At 34.2% G+C, this 22,649-nt stretch overlaps 1 protein-coding gene across 2 annotated transcripts in view; it reads left to right on the top strand.

Moving 5' to 3' along the window:
• Positions 1 to 22,649, top strand: part of UBA6 (ubiquitin like modifier activating enzyme 6) — a 91,663-nt gene that overhangs the window by 62,067 nt on the left and 6,947 nt on the right. For both annotated transcript variants that reach the window (XM_060654948.2, XM_060654949.2), the window contains 14 exons: positions 760 to 840; positions 5,130 to 5,207; positions 6,559 to 6,740; positions 8,240 to 8,345; positions 10,300 to 10,389; positions 10,485 to 10,565; positions 11,316 to 11,444; positions 13,015 to 13,066; positions 13,155 to 13,218; positions 14,038 to 14,107; positions 14,636 to 14,707; positions 17,315 to 17,432; positions 18,861 to 19,054; positions 20,067 to 20,194. In XM_060654948.2, the coding sequence (XP_060510931.1) occupies positions 760 to 840; positions 5,130 to 5,207; positions 6,559 to 6,740; positions 8,240 to 8,345; positions 10,300 to 10,389; positions 10,485 to 10,565; positions 11,316 to 11,444; positions 13,015 to 13,066; positions 13,155 to 13,218; positions 14,038 to 14,107; positions 14,636 to 14,707; positions 17,315 to 17,432; positions 18,861 to 19,054; positions 20,067 to 20,194 (1,445 nt within the window). The remainder of the gene's footprint in view (positions 1 to 759; positions 841 to 5,129; positions 5,208 to 6,558; positions 6,741 to 8,239; positions 8,346 to 10,299; positions 10,390 to 10,484; positions 10,566 to 11,315; positions 11,445 to 13,014; positions 13,067 to 13,154; positions 13,219 to 14,037; positions 14,108 to 14,635; positions 14,708 to 17,314; positions 17,433 to 18,860; positions 19,055 to 20,066; positions 20,195 to 22,649) is intronic.

Genomic DNA, 22,649 nt, shown 5'->3' with positions numbered 1-22,649 from the left:
AAAAAATATTTGTCAATCCCTAGTATAAAAACAATACATTTAAAATTAAAATATGAGTATGATAGTTTGGAAATTAAATGATTTTCTAGAAATACATTAAAAATTAGGTTTGGGGTATTTTTCCATGTTTTAAAATTTTTTCTTACTGCATGAAGGAAGATGTAGGTAAAATCTGGCTTTCTTAAATGTCTTGGTGCATTAGCAGGATATCTCTCCCTGATACAAAAAAAACTCCTTTTCTTGTCATTTATGGGTTTTTTAATTATAGTCAGTTCTAAAAATAATTCTAATTTTTAGTAATAATTTTTTAAATAATGTTTTGAATGTCAGCAACTGTTGCTAAGCTTTTACATACATATAGAAATTCTTAGAAAATCTCCATCAAATAAATTTTGAAAATTATCTGTAAATAAGAAATCTTTTTCATTAAAATGCTGCACTGATATTTTGTGGTATTTGTTTCTATCTCATAGAAATAATGAGCTCAACTGTTAGCTTTTGTTGGAGTGTCTTCTGTTTAAAGGAAGTGTAAATATTATGCTTTTCTTTACTTGGTTTATATATTTTTAACTGTACCAGTTATAATAGTATCATAAATTAATTATTTTAAAGTAAAATGAGTCGCAGATGTTCAAGTTATTTTTAAAAGTATGTATATATTATAAATTGTCATTTGAAGTAAGTTTAAGATGTAATTTCTCCTTAGTTAGTAGTTTTGGTTTTATTTAATTGGTTATATTTCATTTTTCTTCTCCATAGGTAGGATGTGGAGCCATAGGCTGTGAAATGTTAAAAAATTTTGCTTTACTTGGTGTTGGCACAGGCAAAGAAAAAGGAATGGTAAGACATAAATCCTTGAGGGGCTCCTGGGTGGCTCAGTCAGTTAAGTGTCCAACTTCGGCTCATGTCATGATCTCACGGTTCTTGAGTTTGAGCCCTGCATTGGGTTCTCTGCTGTCAGTGCAGAGCCTACTTCAGATCCTCTGTCTCCCTCTCTCTCTGCCCCTCCCCCACTCTCTTTTAAAAATAAACATTTACACCAAAAGATATAAATCCTTGAGAGTTAAAATTTTATATTTCTGTTGCTGCCCATTTTTTAACTGTATTTGACTGCATAGAGCTGAAATACTCATTTCTGAGGAGAAAGACTTAGGCTAGAAATTGAAAGATTCTGATTCTAGCCTGACCACTGTTCAAAAGATGTGACCCTATGGCAACATATTTTTAATTCTCTGTTCCTCAATTTCTTTCTCTAATACTATGAAACCGATATATGTACTTAATAGCACATAATGTAATTATGAAGATCAAATGTGAAAGGGCTCTGCAAACCATAAAGCACATTAGAATTGTTACTATTTCTGTTAATATTTCTTATTAATTATTAGATAAATCTTTAAGATAGGAGAAGCTAACATTAGAAAGTGGCAGAGTTCTCAGGTATAGTTCGGTGTACAATTTAAATTCTAAAGGTGATAAATGTGAGTTAATTGGGTAGCCATGTCTTATATTTAAATAAAAATATGTCACTGATTTTGTTTTGCCCTTAAGATATAAACTAGCTTCCCAGAGTAGTGATTTATCATAGTGACTAACAGTAAATAATGAAATGGCTAAAATTTGTATACTAGCTCACATTTTATAATTTATAAAACCTGGCTTAATATTCTACTTAAAAAGGGCATTTATTACTAACATAGTTATAGGCAGATGTTCTTACATATGATATTATTCCTGCTTTGCATTTCCTAAATTGTGTTTCACAAACCACTATTCTTTAAAATATATTTCTTTAAAAAAAAAATCTTGCTTACCTAAGTTTGGGAATCACCTGAATACCTTAACTCCTTGGAAATTTATAATGCATAATGCCTGTCAGCATATAAAGATCAGGAAAAGAATTACAGCATATAAAAGTCAGGAAAAGAATTGTAGTAAACAAACACACTGACTTCAGGTAACAAAAAGTAAGTTAATGTGCACGGATCTCTATCTTACTGCAAATACATAGACTTGCTGTATAAATTACTCTTTTTTTAAAGTGTTTACAGATGTAGCCAAACTAAGAAGAAGGAAAGAGAAGTCCCTAGGAACCAAGAGAAATTAATTCCTGAGCTAAACCTGTGACTATTCATAAGTGTTTCAATCTTGAGTATGTCCAAAACATTAAATAGAGAAGTAACTCGTGAGAAACTGTTAACTAAAAGCACGTACCACACTGGTATATGGAATCCAACATTATATAAAAATTTATCCAAGCAGAGTCATGCCTGGGTGGCTCAGTTGGTTAAGCATCCGACTCTTGATTTTGACTCAAGTCATGATGTCATGGTTCATGAGATCAAGTCCTGCATGAGCTCTGCGCTGAGCCTCCTTGGGATTCTCTTTCCCCCTCTCTCTCTCTCTGCTCCTCTCCTGCTCATGTACACACGCTTTCTCTTTCAGTGTAAGTAGATATTTGTTTTCTAAAAAATATTTCTTAAAAAAAAAAAAAAAACTTTAAGCAGAGAGATGAATGCAACAAATAAGACCATTAAAATCAACAGAGCTCTGACTAAAATAAATGTAAAACTGCATCATGGTGATACCTTAACACCAAGAGTACATAGAACTGTGCAGAGAAATCAACATCCATTCAAGACAATTCACAATAAAAAAAATGACAATCCACTAGAAAAAAGGCACCACTTGGAAGAATAATCAGCCAATGAAAACAGAAGATTAGCTAAGAACTGTAGATAACAGGAGTGCTACAAATAATAGAACAAACAGGGGTGCCTGGGTGGCTCAGTTGGTTAAGCATCCAGCTCTTGATTTCAGCTCAGGTCACAATCTCACAGTTAGTGAGTTTGAATCCTGCATCAGGCTCTGTACTGACAGCGTGGAGTCTGCTTGAGATTCTCTCTCTCTCAAAAATGAATAAACTTAAAAAGATAATAATAACAGAACAAACAAATGTTAAAGTTTGAAATGACCAAAGGTGAAAAAAAAGAAAAAAGAAATAGAAACATGAGGGAGGGGGGGTGAAGCACTAAGTTTTATAAAAAGTGAGATAAGAATTTCTGTATAGTCCAGTGAACTTAAAATTCATATATAGCTAAAGTGAGAATTGATGAATAGAAGATATGCACCCAGAATGTAGTGCAGAAAGATACTTGTTTTAATGAAAGAAGATGCATTTGCATGACCCAACATAAGTATAGTAGAACTTTCAGAAAGAGTGAAGATAATGAAGAAGCAATATATTCCAAGGATAATGACAAAAGTTTCCAGAGTTAGAAACAGCTGTGTTGAGATTGCAAAGGTAAACTGGTTACCAAATCAAAGGCAAAGATAAAAAAAGAGATTACCTTATAGATTTCTCATCAGCAATAAATGCACACCTACACATAGGAAAGGGTATCTTCATAATGTAAGGGAAAAGTAACCTAGATTTCTATACCCAGCTAAATTATCTTTCAAGAGAAGTAAAAATAACTGACCAGTGAAATGATGAAAGGTTATCACTTAATTGGTTCTCATTGAAAGAACTATTAGATAACATGGACAGTGCATAAAGCAAGGGTAAGTAGTGGCAGCCTTTGTCAGCCTTCTCAGATTTAAATAAGCACTGAGGGTTTTTTTAACCTTTAATTAAAATATGGACTTTGGGGATGGGATGATTCAAAATAAGTAAAATGCTGTTCATTGATAAGGAAGGTGGAAGGGAGATTTCAAATATCCTGATTGTTCAGGAGGAAGACAGAAATTGTCATTAATTTTAGATCTTAAGTCACATGTGCATGTGAAAATTTTGGGTGTAACCACATAGAAACAAATGTTTAACTTCTGAACCAATTCAGTGAGGAATGAAGAGGATTGGAATTAAGGAAACTTAAGACAAAAAAAAAAAAATGGAAATGGATGAAAAGTGGGGTCGGGGAGGAGGTAGGAAAAAAAGGCTTATATCAGTAATCACAATAATTATATATTGATTAAACTTATTGTTAAAAGACATTTTCTGTTTGGTGCTTTTTTTTTCTTATTTAAAGGAGATACTCTGGGGCACCTGGATGGCTCGGTTGGTTGGGCATCTGACTGTATCTGACTTTGGCTCAGGTCATGATCTCACAGATCATGAATTCAAGCCCCATGTGGGACTCTGTTGTCAGCACAGAGCTGGCTTTGGATCCTCTATATCCCACACCACCTCCCTTCCCCCAGTTGTGCACGCCTGCGCACACACTCTAAAAACAAATAAATAAACTTAAAAAATAAAAGACACACTCTAACACATATAGAAATGTTGAAAACAACCCCCCAAAAAACATATATTCAGGAAATACCAGTTGAAAGAAAGTGAATGTGTTTGTGAACATCAGTCAACATCTAACATCTTAAACACGCTGGAGAGATACTGCTTCTAGTCAATTTCGTACAAATGCCAACTTAAGTGACAAACGCATTATCAGTATTTTTCTGAGTATCTTGGAGCTGCTTTTTTTCATCTTATTCCTTGGAATGTCTGCAAACTTTTTCTTAAAGGACCAGATTGCAGCTCTTCTTGACTTGTGAACCAAGGGTCTCTGTCACAACTACTCAGCTCTGCAATTATAGTGTGACAACAGCCATAGACAATACTTCAAACAAATGGCATGACAGTGTTTCAACAAAATTTATTTACAAAACCAGGCAGCCTGCCTGCACTGTAGTTTGTAGACCTCTGCTTTAGCAAGAGTTCCTTTCAAATTGGAACTTGTAAGCATTCTTTTTCAAATTTGTTGCAATTGAAAACAAGTATGTTTAGACAGAAGAAATATGTTTAACTCCTCTATGGCTAATCTATTACATGTTTCTAAAATGTGATGGTGATGTTTTAGTCTCCATTTTGTTTTGAATAATTAGAAAAAGTTTTGAATATGAATTGCCATCAGTTTCAGCTGTCTTGTTTAACATGTTCCTGTGCTAAACATTAATTATAGTTAAATATAGTATAAAAACATTAGCATTGGTAACCATTGGAATATTTGTATTATAACTTCTACCACCTAAAATAATTAGCATAATTGTTTTAGTCTTTCTGAGAAAAGCAAAATCAATTTAAATTTTTCTCTGACATGATTTCAGCTTTTTTCTTTACTTGATACTAGGTTACAGTTACAGATCCTGACTTGATAGAAAAATCCAACTTGAATAGACAGTTCCTGTTTCGTCCTCACCACATACAGGTTTGTTGCTACTGTTTCAAATTTAAATAATCTATTGTGTTCCACAAAAAAGAGAGTTTGTTTTTTTATAAATAGAAAATGGCACTTGAACAACCTAATGTGTTTTTATTTTATTAGAATCTCTCAAATTTATCAAACAATGGGAATGACATTTGGGGAAAAATATAAAATTATTTTTTAATATAAAAATTGGGTTTTGCATTGATTTTGGATATAAGATGTAAGTTGTAAATCATGGGCAGTATGTTTTTCATTTTATAATCAAGGTGTATGTACATATGTAATCTTAGAAACTAAGCTTGCAGAGACAGATTTCCTAATTTAAGGTTTTACTAAATCACACATTTGGCACTCTTTTGGAAGGAAGGGGAGTCTTTTTTACCAAATAGGTAAAGTTTAGCACTTAGAATTTTTTGTTCTTTGATCTTGCTTGACTATTTAATTAACATCCTCTTCATTGTAAAATATTCCTGGTTTTCAGTCTTTTTCATAGAGAGCAAAATATTTCAGTCAAGAAAAGAAACTTTAGGCAGTCAAGCATATTTGCTTTTTCTTTAGAAATGTTTTTGCACTTTATTTTTCAATAGCCCATTGATAATCTTGGTAAACTAAGGAATGTCATGAACAGAAAAGTAATAACTAAAACAGATGGCATAGTTAACCTAATTGCCTCACCTATCCAAATACAAAAAAAAAAAAAAAATTAATAAGGTCTATCAGGAACCAAAATATATGTCACAAAATTCATTTATTCTGTGCATTTTACTTACAGAAGAACTGTTAAGGTCTGTTTATTCTTATTTTACTGAGTTCTAACAAAGTTTGCAATTTGCCTACATGCTTGACAGCACTGAGAAGTAAATACATGTCAAGGGGACTCTCTTATAAAACTAAAATGTATATTATTTCTTTAATATTTCCATCCAGAAATAGTAGTATTTTTTAAATTTTAGTACGAGTGTGTTAACTTTGCATACCTCTGAGAGCTCATTTTCTGCAGTTAGGATTTCTAATATTTCAATGAATTCACTGTTGTTATTTTTTCTAGGCACATATCTAGTTTAAACCTTCATATTAGAAGGAATTGTACCTTTAATAACTGATATTTTAAGAACTCTAAAGAACAATAGCTATAAAATAGAGGTTGTTTAGATTTCCATTAGTAAATTGTTAATTATTCAAACTAATATGGATTGTTAAATGTACAATGTACAATGAATGCAATGTCCACAAACCAAAAATGAAAGCTGGTCTCATTACTTTACTCTCATGTAAAAAATGTAAGTTCTGTCATGGCCTAGCTTTTCTGTTTAATATTTATTTCTTCTGTTTTTGTTTGTTATTTGTTTAGAAACCTAAAAGCTATACTGCTGCTGACGCAACCCTGAAAATAAATCCTCAATTAAAGATAGATGCACACTTGAACAAAGTATGTCCAGCCACTGAGGCTATTTACAATGATGAGTTCTATACTAAACAAGATATAATTATTACAGCATTAGATAATGTGGAAGCCAGGAGATATGTAGACAGGTATGTTCTTGAAATACGGATTCATAAAAATTGTCTTTTCTTTTGTTATCACTTCTTTTCCACACCTATTTATTGAAAAGTTATCCAATTTTCTGATTATTCTTTGTATTTCTATTGTAGTTCTCCTTGAATCCAAATCCTTTTTATGATTTCCCATTATACCTAGGATAAAATTCAAAATCTTTAACATGGCCTAAATGTTTTTTGTAGAGTGTCTGCCATTTGTCTATCACTCCAGCTTAAAATTTACCTATTTGCTGGCTCCCCTTATTCCAGCTACACATTTCCTCTTTGAGTTCTTATAAGGCATCCAACGCTTTTTCACTTGAGAGTGAGAGTACATACTCTCGTTCAGACTCAGGAAATTGTTTACCTTGTTCTAAAACTCCTGACTCCAAATCTGCCTACTTTGGTTTATTTTCACATCCTTTCAGTTTTAGCCTAAATGTCTTTATTCAAAGAGACTTTCTTTAATGACTCAATTCTGTAGATCCCCGTATGGTAATCAGCATTTGTTTTTTCCCCTTATAGTGTTTATTTTTATTGATATATTAATATTTGTTAGCTCACTAAATCATTTATTAAAGGACCATTTATTTTCCCATCACTGTATTCTCAGTGCCCAACACATTCAGTAAATAGTTGTTAAATAAGTAGATGAATGAATGACTATCATGTGTACACCTTACTAATTTTTCTTACATCTTTATATGACTCTTTAATGTTACGGCTCTAGTTGAGCAAATTTATTAAACGGAGGAAAATTTGCCAGTCTAGAGTGTAGTTAAAAGTTTATTGTCTTGGGGGCGTCTGGGTGGCTCAGTCAGTTGGGCGGCCGACTACAGCTCATGTCATGATCTCAGCGTCTGTGAGTTTGAGCCGCGCATCAGGCTCTGTGCTGACAGCTCAGAGCCTGGAGCCTGCTTCCGATTCTGTGTCTCCCTCTCTCTCTGCCCTTTCCCTGCTTATTCTTGGTCTCTCTCTCTCTCTCTCTCTCTCTCTCTGAAAAATAATAAACATTAAAAAAAAAAATTTTTTTTTAAGTTTATTGTCTTGGGCAGAGGAAGGAAGAATAAAAACTTTAAGAAATTAAAGTGTGTAGAAAATAGGTATTGTAAGTTTAAAAAAAAGGAGGTTAATATTGTTTGGGAAAAAGAGAACATTGAGAAGATATAGTAAGACAGAACTTATAGTCCAAAAATAACCAAGGAAGAAATAGACATTAGCAAAGAGTTAACCTAGAGTAAAAAGAAGTTGAAGCCCAAAATCTAGTAAGAAGAGAAAGAGAAGAAATTATCAGATTGGACAACAGAATTTGTGGAAGGAGGGGGGATGGAAATGATAAATGCATTGTTTGGTGGTAATGTATCTGTTTCCTAAGATACTACGTTCACTAAGTGATCAGTGTGTAAAATGACCAACAGAAAGTAGTAAGATGTCCTCTGCTTACATTGTTATTGCTCACTTAAATGTTCGTTACCTATTATCTTTTCAAATAGCCGTTGCTTAGCAAATCTACGACCCCTCTTAGATTCTGGAACAATGGGCACTAAGGGACACACTGAAGTTATCGTACCTCATTTAACTGAATCCTATAATAGTCATGTAAGTGAACCAATTTTGCAATAAATGTCTCTTCTTTTATCTCATAATATTTATCTCATTTTTTTTCTCTTCAGTCAGAGATTTGATTTATCTTTCCTTATGTGTCCATTCTGTCAATAATTTCTATGCATATGTGCATGTGTATTTTTTAAAATACAGCTGAACTTATTAACCTTTTTAAATTTTCAAAATTTTGTTTCTTGTCTTTCCATTGTCTTATTGTTATATTTACTGTTTATTTCTCAGAGGTGTATGATTGCTTTTCTCACAAACTTTGAACTGGTGACCTGTCCAGAATCTTAACTGAAGACCCAATTGCTCCACAGGGGGAGCCAGTACATATATACATAAAGAGATAGAGATATAGTAATAACTTTATTTAATCTCTGCAAGTGATTTTGATATACTGCCAAAATTGAAAAACTCTGGCCTAGGAAATAATTGTAGGCTTTAGGATTCTAAAAAAGATCAACGCAGGTTGTAAAATGGAAAGCATAGTGTTTTGTTTTGTTTTTTTAACAAGTGTAAAATCACTGTATTTAATAGGTAGGTTTGCTTTAGTAAAGTTATTAAACATTTATAAAATTTGTTTTCCCATTTACTCTTATGAAATAAAGTTTATAGTAAAAACATTATAGTAGAAAAAATTTAGAAGCTTAATTTGAAGGAAATTACATGGAGAAAATTATGAGGTCATGTTGGAAGATTTTCAAAGTAGAGAAGTCTGTAGAATTCTAAAAGTTCCCTTGATTCTGTCATTCTACCACATTTTTCCCTATATTCCACATCGTTTTCTATATTCTCTGACTTAATACCCAGAAAAAACAGGTTTCTCTTCTGGCTTCCTTCTTTGGTTTATAAAACATTTTATGATATTTCATAGCTCAACAAACTAAAATATAAATCTCTAAGTAAAAAGAGACAAAGTGTGTCATTTTATAGTGGTTAAACCAAATGTACCCTGTAATAGGATGTGGGTATTTTTTCATTGGTATATTTACCTGAGACAACATAGGCATTTGCCGTTTCTTTTTTTTTTTTTTTCCTGAAAGTATTTCTTAAATTTTGATTTTTTATCTTATTTAAGTTTTTGTTTAAATTTCAGTTAGTTACCATACAGTGTAATATTCATTTCAAGTGTACAATATAGTGATTCAAAAATACCATAACAGTCCTCATCACAAGTGTACTCCTAAATCCCCATCACTTCTATTACCCATCCCCCCACCCCACCCCCTCTGGTAACCATCAGTTTGTTCTCTGTAGTTAAGAGTCTGTTTCTTGGTTTACCTCTCTCTTATTTTTTCCCCTTTGCTTGTTTGTTTTGTTTCTTAAATCCCACATATAAGTAAAATCATACAGTCTTTGTCTTTCTCTTATTTCACTTAGCATAGTATTCTGTAGCTTCATCCATCTTGTTGTAAACAGCAAGATTTCATTCTTTCTTATTAGCTGTTTATTTAATACACACTTTCTGCAAGAAACTATACCAAGCATCAAAGACATAGGATCCCTGCTCCTAATTTTTTTTCTCCATGGAGAAACAAACACATGGTATACTGAGCACCTTTTTGAGGATTCTTGAATTACTTTTCAAAGTAGGGAATGTTGGGGAATATTGTAAAGTTTTCAATGTCACCCTGATTCTTGGAGGAAAAAAATTAATTATATATGGAAGTCTGCCTGTAAGTACTACGTGGTACCAAATAAGTGCACAGATAATAAGTTATAATAGAATTCATGTTTTTTGTTACATTGCTATTGACAAATGATTAAGTGTCAAAAGAATCCACTTTTCCTCTTGTTGCCTAGGAAAAAGAAGATATAAAAATGTTGGATTCATTTTATTATTTTTTAAAAAATTTTAATGGTCTTAAAATACTCAAGTAAATTTAATCAATAAAAAATTGTTGTTGCCTTTCTTAACTATCTGTTGTCATATTTTATAAATTAGCGGGATCCCCCAGAAGAGGAAATACCATTTTGTACTCTAAAGTCCTTTCCAGCTGCTATTGAACACACTATACAGTGGGCAAGAGATAAGGTAATAAAGATCTTTTTTTCAAGAAATTTTTCTTTGAAGTGAATAGAAGATTATCCAATTTTTAACTTTTTTTCTTTTTTTCCCATACATGTAAGTTTGAAAGTTCCTTTTCCCATAAGCCTTCATTGTTTAACAAATTTTGGCAAACCTATCCATCTGCAGAAGAAGTCTTACAGGTAAAAATCAATACATTTTAATATAATCTCAACACTGTCTCAGTGTAATCTTACTTGCATATTGCCTACAAATAGTTTATTTCACCTCTTTAAATAACATCATTGTACAGAGTAAGTGCATGAAGAATCTTGACATTAGCAAGTCACAAATGACCTTTTTGTAGTTTGTATGAGCTATGTGGAATTGCCATTATTTGATCATGTTTGACCCACAAAACAATTCATATGCTTCAACCTAAAAAAGATGTCATAAAAATGATAGCTTTGTGTAATAAAGCAACTTGTTAAACTGTTTGAAAAAAACCCAACGTGAATTCTAGTGAAAATTTTGTGAATGGATGGTAGTGTTAATACTCTTATGATGAGGGCGACTTTAAAGGTATTTTCTTACTTTTCTTTATTCCTGCACTAAACAGACCAACTTTTTAGTATAAAATATTATTCATAGCACTTCTTTTGTTAGGTACATATGTAGTACTAATAACTAGCAAGACATAAGGATAACTTGTCAGATGAGAAACTCTACAGTTGAAATTTCATGTACTGTCTTTTCCCATTCCCCCTCCAAAAAAGGAGAAAAAGATGGAGAAGAAAAAGGCAGGGACAAGGAGCTCATAGTGAAAAAATTAGTCATAAATCACATGAGCTGGTACTTCAAAGTTTGGCTAATACTTCCCAGGAATGTGTGTGTGTGTGTGTGTGTGTGTGTTACTTGGAAATAAAGTTATTTTGCTTTTTTTTTCTCTCTAGAAGATACAAACTGGACACAGTTTAGAAGGCTGTTTTCAAGTTATTAAGTTGCTTAGCAGAAGACCTAGAAACTGGTCCCAATGTGTAGAATTAGCAAGATTAAAGTTTGAAAAATATTTTAACCATAAGGTAAGTATGCATTATAAAACATTAAGAAGAGATATTACCTTGGCTCATTTAATTGCTACCGAATTAATTTCACTGGACCAAAATGTCTACTTTTTCTTTCAGGAATCTTTTCAAAAAATAGTAAGTTAAGTGAAAACAAGTGCAGGGCACAGAACGGATTTCTCTTTGAGTGTTAAAAGAATACACTTAAACTCCATCCATTGGTTTGTCAGTCCTGCATTTAACTGATCCTTATCCTTCTGTGTGCAATATTGGGTTTCAGATACAGGTTCTTTTAGAAAATAAGGAATACATTTTATCAGTAGTCTAAAACAAGTTTGTTGTTCAGAATAAAGCAAGAAATTGAGAAAATAGATTCAGTCAGAAATTGTGTTGAATTTCGCCTTGCCCATCCATATTCAAAATCACATTTTATATCTGTTTGGTGTCTCTTTCCTCATTTGTAAGATGGGGATATTAAATTGGTGTGTAATTCATATGGTAGTGTGAGGATCAAATGAGTTAATACCTGCGAAGCATTTTGAGTAGAACCTAGCCCAGAAATGCTCACTATTAGCTGTTATTCCCATCCCCTATTACTTGCACTTGCTAGAATGTGTCCTGCCCTCTCTCCTGAGCCTCTCCCCGTCTTCAGGCTCATACCTATCAGAATATAAAGTAAGTTAATCTTTTTTAAAAAAGTCTTTTGATTACATTTATCCTTGCCTTTCCCTTCCTTCTTTGCTACTTAGAAAAGGGGTCTTATACTTAGTGTTGCTACTTCCTCATCCAGTTAACGTGTCTTCTTTCCCCACTCCTATTCACATTATTTTTACCATTATAATCAATGACCTCTTGTCTCAAAATCTGAAGAACTCTTTTTAGTCCTGATTATCTTTTGTACTTTTTTAAAGCTTTTTTCTGGAAAAATTCTACTGTAGAAAGTAGAAAAAATAGTATAATGTAATCTTCATGAATCTGTCACCCAGGTTTAACAAATTTTGTTAATTTTGTATCAATTTGTAGATAATCTTGTTTCATCTTTATACCTCCCCAGATGGTTTTGAAGCAAATCTCAAACATCATTTATCATTTCTAAATACAAAATGCTGTATATTTTTACCGGTTTAATTTTTATTTTAAGGATTAGCTCTTTGAAAGGAGCATAATGGTATGTAAAATATGCCGCCTTTTGTGTAAAAAGGTATAAAATACAGGTACCTGGGTAGCTCAGTCAGTTAAACATCCGACTCCTGATCTCTGTTCAAGTCTTGATGTCAGAGTCATGAGTTCAAGTCCCAAGATGGGCTTTGTAATTAAGCCTACTTTTAAAAAAAAAGGGAGTAATGTATATTCATGTTTGTTGTGTATGCAAAGAAAAAAAAAACTATATTGATTTAAAAAAAAAAAATAGCAATAGAAGTTATTCCAGGTATAGGGGGCCGTGACAAGACAATGGACAGAGGGAGTATAAGAGTGGCTGGAAACTTCACTGTATATCTTTTTGTGTGTTGAGATTTTTTTTTTTTTTTTTTTTTTTACCTCAGATAATGTTAAGTAATGATTTTTTTAATTGATTTTTTTTCTTTAGGCTCTTCAGCTTCTTCACTGCTTTCCTCTAGACACACGATTAAAAGATGGCAGTAAGTGTAACCAAGTGTTGAGAAGAACAATTAATATAATTTATTACGGGATAAATACAATGAAAATAATATCTGTGTCTTGTTTTAGGTTTGTTTTGGCAATCACCAAAGAGGCCTCCATCTCCAATAAAATTTGATTTAAATGAACCTTTGTAAGTATTTATATCCAGCTTTATATGCATCCTTTGTTGTAAATTTCTTGACTGAGTATAGTTTTACATGGCAGGGTGAAAACTTCAGGCTCTTTAAGTGTTAAATTAGTGCATCCCTGTTAATCTAAGAGTTAGCTCATTAGTCTGGCCAACAAAGCCAGCCACAGCCCTTCTCCCCCACATACGTGAATCTATTTATTTACATGGTAAAATAACTTCTTTATTTTTATCTTCTCTAAAGCAGATCCGAAGTGTTACCTCTTTGACTTTATCCATAAGAAAAAAAACAAGAAATGACAACAAATGTTTTCATATTATATGAAGCCAGTATTTAAAAAACTTTAGTTATATATTAAACATTGAGCCTGTTAACCTTCCTTTCAACAAGTAACTCCATTTAATCTCCTCATCTGGTGCTTATGTTAGGCTTCTAGTCACCTTATCCTGACTGCTTCTCCTGTAAAACTTACTTTTGTTTTTACCAAAGTCACTTGGCTTAAGTTGAGCCTAATGTATGCTCTTTAAAACCAAATTTCTAATTTTTTTATGAATTAAATTTTCTTTCACTAGTCTAATTTTTCTACTTTTTGCCCCTCCTCTCCTGAATATTACTACTTATGAGGATAAATAGCTAATGTTTCTTATAGCTTCTGAAATGCTTTGGTCTAGACCAGGACTTCATTGCCTAACTTTTAAATATTCCTGTAACAAAAGTTCTGTGATTATTTTCTTCAGCATTTCAAAAGACTATAGTTTTTGATGAATTAAACACCTTTAAAACTGTGCATTCACACTTTGCTTTATTTTTTATTTCAAAAGGCACTTCAGTTTTCTTCTGAATGCTGCAAAACTGTATGCTGCAGTCTATTGCATTCCATTTACAGAAGAGGTAAGATAACCTTCAAGCTCTAGCAAGTGATACAAAACCAGGTAAAAATTAAATGACCTAGCAGCTAATTGCATCACCTACATTCATCTTGAACCACTTAAATATTTTTCTGCTTCCAAAGGTATGAATTCCATTTATTTATTTATTTTATTGAATCAACATTTATTGAGTATAACTTTGTGCAGGGAACTTTATAAAACAATGATGAGATAGTCTCTGACCTCAGAGCACTCAGTCTGATACAACCGGTCCCAAAATTACCTTTTTAAAATGAATGGAAAGAACTAAGATTTCAGGTTTGTTGACTAATAAGTACTTTTTCACCCATACCACCCCTGCCCCCCCAGCCTTTATGGATGATATTTCTATAGAATAAAGGTAAATGTCACAAATAGATGTGTTCTAAATAGTCAGATGATAAATTATTCAAATATTTTAGTATGATAAAGGACCTTATTAGTCCAGAATTTTTTAGAATTCAGAATTTTTAAAAATGTTTGTTGATAAAATTACTTTTTAACAAAACAGGACTTATCAGCAGATGCCCTCTTGAATATTCTTTCTGAAGTAAAGATTCAAGAATTCAAACCTTCCAACAAGGTATGTTTAGAAATTTATTCACTCAGCAAATAGTTATTGAAATTTTACTAGTGTCAAGTCCCATTCTCAACCTGGAGAATCCCATAGTAAACAAAACAGAATTCTTGCTGTTATGGATGTTATATCGTCTAATGCACCAGAGGCAGACTGTTAAAAAAAAAAAAAATGCTATTACATAATATTACAATAGGACTTAGTGCTAAGAACCAAAAATAAAACAAGGAAAAGAAATAAAGGATGATGAAACCGGTTTCATTTTATGTGGGATAAAAGGGGAAAGCCTCTGTGATATGGTAACATTTGGGCAGAAACCTGAAGGAAGCGATAGAGTGAGCCATGCTATTACGTGTTGAAAGAATAATGCACATAAGCAGGAATAAGTTCAGAGAAAGGCCTTAAAAGATTTGAAGGCCAGGATTTTTCTGAAAGAGAATATTCAAGAAGATTGATAGACAGATATGAGAGATACTTGGGGTTATGATAAGTACTTCATGATTTATTAGGAGATAAGCCAGTGGAGGATTTTAAGCAGAGGACGCAATCTGGCTTATATTTAAAAGGCTGACTCTGCCTGTTGTGTTAAGAATGATTGTATGGGACATGAGAAAGGAAACATGTAAAGCTATTAGGAGGATATACGCAAAAGATGATGGTGGTTTGATGAAGTAGTCGGTAACAAGTAAGTTACAATAAGATTCTGGATTCTGGTATATTTTGTGGTAGCCCTGACAGGATTTGAAAGGGATTGGAATTAGAGTGTAAGAGGAAAAAAAGATTGTTTATTTTTTTAGTTGAAATAAGAAGCACAATTAATAGCTCCAGTTAAGGAGAAGAAGTTTAAGGAATTTTGAGCAGAGGAAAAAAGGTGTGAAATAATTGTTCAGGGCGATGGGAAAGTCAGAGAATTTTGAGTAGAATTTTGAAACAGCGCTAAGGATGCACTTAATGTTAGTCCACTTAATGTATTACATTCAATATGGCTGGGGAAAAAAGGCATTTAGTTGCCTAAGTATTTTTCACATAGTCATTGTATGACTTTTTGTATACACTCTAAAAATCATCCACAAACACTCTTTTGTTCCCCTTACCCCCTAGCTATATTGGAAAATAGGGAATCATGATTTCCTCCCCATAAAATTCAAATAGGAAATGGTGTGTGCAGTCTTCTAGTCTGCATTTTTATTTTAGAGTAAAGGAAAACTTAACAGCTGTTTGATTTTGTACAGTAAATGGGTTTGCTGAATGAAATGTTCATAACTTGTAGTTTATCAAGAATAAAAGAACAGGGAGGTAAACAGAATTCCTATATAAAGAAGCTTCTGGTTATGGAATTAATAAGTCAAGGGAATAAAAGGTACAGCATAGGGAAGATAATCCACAATACTGTAATAGCGTTCTGTTGTAACAGATGGTAGCAACACTTGTGAGCACAGCGTAACTTATGGAGAAGTTGAATCACCATGTTGTACACCTGAAAGTAATGTAACATTGTGTGTCAACTATATTCAAATAAAAAAAAATTTTTTTAAACAAAAAGAAGTTTCCTAGCCCGCATTCCTAGTGGACAGAGCTGCTAGACAGAAGCCAAAAGAATTATGTGTCAATAACTTTTCTGGTCTTAATAGCTCTGCAGTGTTTTGTGGCTTCAGTTGCTTCTTTCTATACCAGAGTTTTGGTGTAATAAATTGTCCTGAGCAATTTAGCTACATACAGTTTTAGCTTTAACATGAATTAATGAGCTTTTCACAACTTCTTGAAGCAACTCACACTGAAACTTCAGAGTCTGGCACTTCTAGTTAACAGATGCCAAAAATATCAACTAGTTACTCTGACAAATAAAAGTTTCTGCCTCCTTAACTCTTTAATATTTCCTAAATACTTACAATAATATTTAATCTGTAAAAACACAAGTTGAATGTATAAAATACAAAGAAATAGTATTTTTAATTAGTGATGATGTAGATGGTTTTTTAGTTTGAAAATACGAACTTTACTGCCCTTGTGGAATGTCTAATTAGTAATTTCTTAAAGATAAATTACTTGCAAGTGCTGCTCTGAGCATGCACCTATATGAAGGAAGACATGTTCTTTAGGAAAGAACCTCTTGTCAGCAATCAATAAATATTTAAAGAGGCCCATTTTATATATTTTATGATTTATTTAGAGACAGAAAACAGCTCTGCACTAGTTAGAGCTATGCAATTTGGTTTCAAGTAGATTTGTCAGAATCACAGACTGTTGATTAATATTAACTTTATTTTGCCGGGGAATTTTAAAAGGGATCCATATGAGCTCAGATCTTATAAGCTATTCAGTAAATATTTTAACACTACCAAATTTGTATTAGATATTTTGAAGTTGTCTCTGTGAACAACATAAAGATCCCTGTTCCCTGTTTACATGTCAATGTGAGCAGATAGATAGTAAAACAAATACATAAATAATATTATTTGCTAACAGAAGGTGTAAAATACATTGGACCATAATAATTAATAATGTGACTAAACTATACAGAGGGAATATCTTCTGTGTGTGATCTGTTTAGTAAAACAGTTCTGGTATAAGATATGATAACATTAATGATAATGTATGTCCATGTATTTAAAGGTTGTTCAAACAGATGAGACTGCAAGGAAACCGGAGCAGGTTCCTATTAGCAGTGAAGATGAGAGGAACGCTATTTTCCAGCTAGAGAAGGCTATTTCATCTAATAAAGCCACCACAAGTAAGGGGAAATCTTTATAAAAATGGTTTGGACTGGAAACAATTTTTATTTTCACTAACTCTACACCCAAAAGCTTATGGGACTAAATAATAGCTACAATATTAACGATGATAATTGAATTCATGATCATATGAAAGTCACTGTTGATCTTTAACTGTGACTAAATTCATTATTTTTTTCACCATTGCCCTACCCTCATTTGCTGAATTGTAAGTCTGCTTTATTGTCGTTGTTCTGATTGTTTTAGTCCTTGAGGTTGTACTGTGTGATTCTTTTTTTAATGTTTATTTATTTTTGAGAGATAGCGTGTGTGCACAAGTGAGAGAACGGCAGAGAGAGAGGCAGAGGGAATCCCAAGCAGGCTCTGCACGGTCAGCATGGAGTTCTATATAGACTAACACTTAGACCCAGTTAAGTCACTAGGATAAAAAACTATAGACAGATTTCTTCTTGGCTTTTTAGTCTTTATAGTTACACACAGGGAATACATACAATCTGACCTAAATGGTTTTAAACAGAAGGAAACCAAACTTTTATTCCTTAAAAACAGTCATTCGCTCATGGATTTTAGACCTGCTCACCATCTTTTATTTACATAAATCAGTAGTTGCCAAACTTTCAGGATTGTTGTGCACAGACAGTAAAATTCAGGGGAAAAAAAACATCCTAGGCTAGCCACCTATTTATCCTGCAAATAAAATATAGATGTGTTAATTTAATAATTACAATTCTGGAAGAAAACTTACTTCCATTTCTTACTTTCTCATTTCGTAACATATCAAACTACACCTATCTATAGAATGATTTTTGAGAACCACTAATGTAGAAATATTTCAGATACATATTTTTATTGGATTAACTAATCCTATTAGTTATCAGAGGCAAAATGTTTCAGGGTAATATTTATGGAATCAATTTTTGAATAGTACCCAATGTTAACTGTTTTAATCATAAACAACAGCAGATGTGGTACATGGCTTTCTTATTTTCTGTCTCTTAGAAAGGTTTTTTTAATATAGAAACTTCTCTGATTTAGTGATAATCAAAGCCATGTACCATATCATTTCCATATTCTTCAGTAACTTTAATTTCCTAGATCTTACTTGTGTTTTTCAGTCATTTAAAAACATAAAGAAGGAATATTTAAGAGTAGTGAATCCACATTTCTTTTTACCTAATAAAACCTTTACAAGGGACGCCTGGGTAGTATAGTCGGTTTAACATCCAACTTTGGTTTTGACTCAGGTCATAATCTCATGGCTCATGGGATCTCTCCATGCTGTGAGCATGGAACCTGCTTGGGATTCTCTCCCTTCCTCTGTCTGAACCTCTTGCACTCATGCTCGCTTGCTCTCTCTCAAAATAAATAAGTAAATAATAACCCTTACAAGTTACTACAAAACTTTATTTTTCTGGTGTTGTGATTAGGTGACCTTCAGATGGCGGTGCTTTCATTTGAGAAAGATGATGATCACAATGGACACATAGATTTCATCACAGCTGCATCAAATCTTCGTGCCAAAATGTATAACATTGAACCAGCTGACCGTTTCAAAACAAAGCGCATAGCTGGTAAAATTATACCTGCTATAGCAACATCCACTGCTGCAGTTTCTGGCCTGGTGAGTTTATTCTTTGAATGGAAATGCTTCTTTTTCATTGCCTCTTAACCTGTCTTCCCCATTATACCACCCTAGCCAGTCACTCAGATCTTAGAGAAGAAGGGATATATATTGATCTTATAATTTTAAATTTCAAGGTATTTCTAAAAATACATTAGACCACATTTTGAAGGTTAACAGATATACAAACATTTTAACATAAAAGTTAACCTTTTTCAGGGCACCTAGGTGGCTCAGTCGGTTAAACATCCAACTTCAGCTCAGGTCATGATCTCACAGTTCATGAGATCGAGCCCCGTGTCGGGCTCTGTGCTGACAGTGTGGAGCCTGGGGCCTGCTTTGGATTCTGTGTCTCCCTCTCTCTCTCTCTCTCTCTGCCTCTCCCCTGCTTGCGCTCTCTGTCTCAAAAATAACATTAAAAAAATTACCTTTTGTCAAAACAGTATAATTTTTCTTACAATAATCCTTTTAGTCATTCTTGTATCCTCCATATGAAACAGGTACTCTTTTTCTTGAATAAAATGAACTGCTTTAATGGTTGCTCTTTGATTATATTGGAGTTCAGTTCTTTGCCTTAAAAAAAAACGCAATTCCTGTTATTCAGATTTCTTAAAATTTAATCTTTCCTTAATAATTCAGAATCTTTAGGGTGGCCCTAGTCATTATGCTGTACTGCAGTGTTATACTTAGAAGCTACATAATTATCTGCCCCTTTATTAAATGACTTTAGACTAGTGTATTTCTTGAGTTTGAGTGTCTTCCATGATAGGAATATTACATGATCAAGTGAATTTTTTAATGATTTTGTTCACCATATATAGAACAGTTGAAATTTTGAAAGTATGAGAATAAAAGTAGACAGATTTATAAGAAGTTTGCTATTTCAGTCCAGTAGCTGCTTTTACTCGTTACAGAAAAATGCTTGAGAGGAATATTGGAAAATTAAATAGATACATTTGAAGTCATAAAGTTTTAGGCTCTTTATATAATCAGATCACTTTCTTTTATCTAGGTTGCATTGGAGATGATCAAAGTAGCTGGTGACTATCCGTTTGAAGCTTACAAAAATTGTTTCCTTAACTTAGCCATTCCAATTATAGTGTTTACAGAGACATCTGAAGTAAGAAGAACTGAAATCAGGTATGCTTGAAGGTCTATTTCTCTTGCATAATTAGAATGAAATAAAATTTTTACCTTCTAAAAGGAAAAAGTCATAGTTTTTCCTCCCTTTTCTTCTATATATTTAAATCCTTGCCATCACCTCAGGATTAGATCAGTGGGGTGCCTGGTTGGCTCAGTCGGTTAAGTGTCCGAATCTTGATTTTGGCTCAGGGCATGTTGTGAGATCAAGCCCCAAGTGAAGCCTGCTTAAGATTCTCTCTCCCTCTTCCTCTGCCCCTCTCCCACCCATGCTCTCCGTCTCTCTCTCTTTAAAAACAAAATCAAAAAAAGTCAAAATGTCATCTTCATAAAGCATTTCTTTTTTTTTCAATTGAGACATAAATTGGCGTGCATTAGATTAGTTCCAAGTGTGCAACACAGTGATTTGACACCTGTATGTATTAAGAAATGATCACAGGCGCACCTGGGTGGCTCAGTGAATTGAGCATCTGACTCTTGATTTTAGCTCAGTTCATGATCCCAGGGTCATGGGATAGAGCCCCACCTTGGGCTCTCGCTGAGCATAGAGCCTGCCTAAGATATGCCTTCTCCCTCTCTCTCTTCTTCTCCCTCTCCCTCTCCCTCTCTCCCTCTTCCTCTCCCTCTCTCCCTCTCCCTCTCCCTCTCTCCCTCTCCCTCTCCCTCTCTCCCTCTCCCTCTCCCTCTCTCCCTCTCTCCCTCTCCCTCTCCCTCTCTCCCTCTCCCTCTCCCCCTCTCCCTTTCCCCCTCTCCCTCTCCCTCTCCCTCTCCCCCTCTCCCTCTCTCCCTCTCCCTCTCCCTCTCCCTCTCTCCCTCTCCCCCTCTCCCTGTCTCCCTCCCTCTCTCTCCCCCCTCCCTCCCTCTCTCCCCCCTCCCTCCCTCTCTCTCCGTCTCTCTCTCTTTAAAAACAAAATCAAAAAAAGTCAAAATGTCATCTTCATAAAGCATTTCTTTTTTTTTCAATTGAGACATAAATTGGCGTGCATTAGATTAGTTCCAAGTGTGCAACACAGTGATTTGACACCTGTATGTATTAAGAAATGATCACAGGCGCACCTGGGTGGCTCAGTGAATTGAGCATCTGACTCTTGATTTTAGCTCAGTTCATGATCCCAGGGTCATGGGATAGAGCCCCACCTTGGGCTCTCGCTGAGCATAGAGCCTGCCTAAGATATGCCTTCTCCCTCTCTCTCTTCTTCTCCCTCTCCCTCTCCCTCTCTCCCTCTTCCTCTCCCTCTCTCCCTCTCCCTCTCTCTCTCTCTCTCCCTCTCCCTCTCTCCCTCTCCCTCTCCCTCTCCCTCTCTCCCTCTCCCTCTCCCTCTCTCCCTCTCCCTCTCTCCCTCCCTCTCTCTCCCCCCTCCCTCCCTCTCTCCCCCCTCCCTCCCTCCCTCTCTCCCCCCTCCCTCCCTCTCTCTCCCCTCCCTCCCTCTCTCTCCCCCCTCCCTCCTTCTCTTCCCCCCTCCCTCCTTCTCTCTCCTCTCCTTCCTCTCTCCCCCTCTCCCCCACCACTCACGCGCTCTCTAAAATAAAATAATAAATAAACCACAAGTTTAGTCAACATCATCACCATATGTATTTAGCAAATTTGTTTTCCTTGTGATAGTCTTTTAAGATCTACTGTTAGCAACTTTCGACTAGACAGTATAGTTAACTGTAAGCACCATGCTGTACATTACATACCTATGACTAACTCATCTTAAAGCTGGAAGCTTGTACCTTCGGACTCCCTTTGCCCATTTTGCTCATCCCCCACCTCCGGCGACTACCAATCTGTTGTCTATCTATGAGCTCAGTTTGGGTTTTGTTTTGTTTTTCTTTTAAGGTTCCACATATAAGTAAGATCATACAGGTACTTGTCTTTCTCTGTCTGACTTACTCACTTAGCATAATGTCCTCGAGATCTATCCATGTTGTTGCAAATGACACAATTTTTTTTATGGCTGAATTCTATTCCTGTGTGTGTGTCACATTTTCTTTATCCATTCACCCATTGATGGACTTAGGTTGTTTCTATATCTTAGCTGTTATGAATATTGTTCTAGTGAACATGGAGGTGCTGATAAGTTTTGGAGTTGTTTTCATTTTTTTTTGTATAAAAACCCAGAAGTTTGAATTTCTGGATCATATGGCTGTTCTATTTTTAATATTTTGAGGAACTTTCATACTGTTCTCCAGAGTGGCTGTACAAGTTTGCATTCCCACCAACAGGGCACAAGGGTTTCTTTTTCTCCACATCCTGTCAACACTTGTTATTTCTTAACTCTTTGATACTAGCCTTCCTAGCAGGTGTGAAATAATACCTCATTATGGGTTTTTTTGATTTGCAGTTCCCTGATACTTAGTGGTGTTGAGCACCTTTTCGTGTACCTATTGGCCATCTGTATGTCTTTTTTGGAAAGTGTCTATTCAAATCGTCTACCCATTTTTTTATCAGATTGTTTGGTTTTTTGCTATT

Source organism: Panthera onca, chromosome B1, assembly GCF_046562875.1.
Source record: "Panthera onca isolate mPanOnc1 chromosome B1, mPanOnc1 haplotype 2, whole genome shotgun sequence".
In the NCBI taxonomy this organism is placed as follows: Eukaryota; Metazoa; Chordata; class Mammalia; order Carnivora; family Felidae; genus Panthera; species Panthera onca.
The sequence above is the reverse complement of the archived record's forward strand: the minus strand, read 5'-3'. Positions and strand labels throughout refer to the sequence as shown.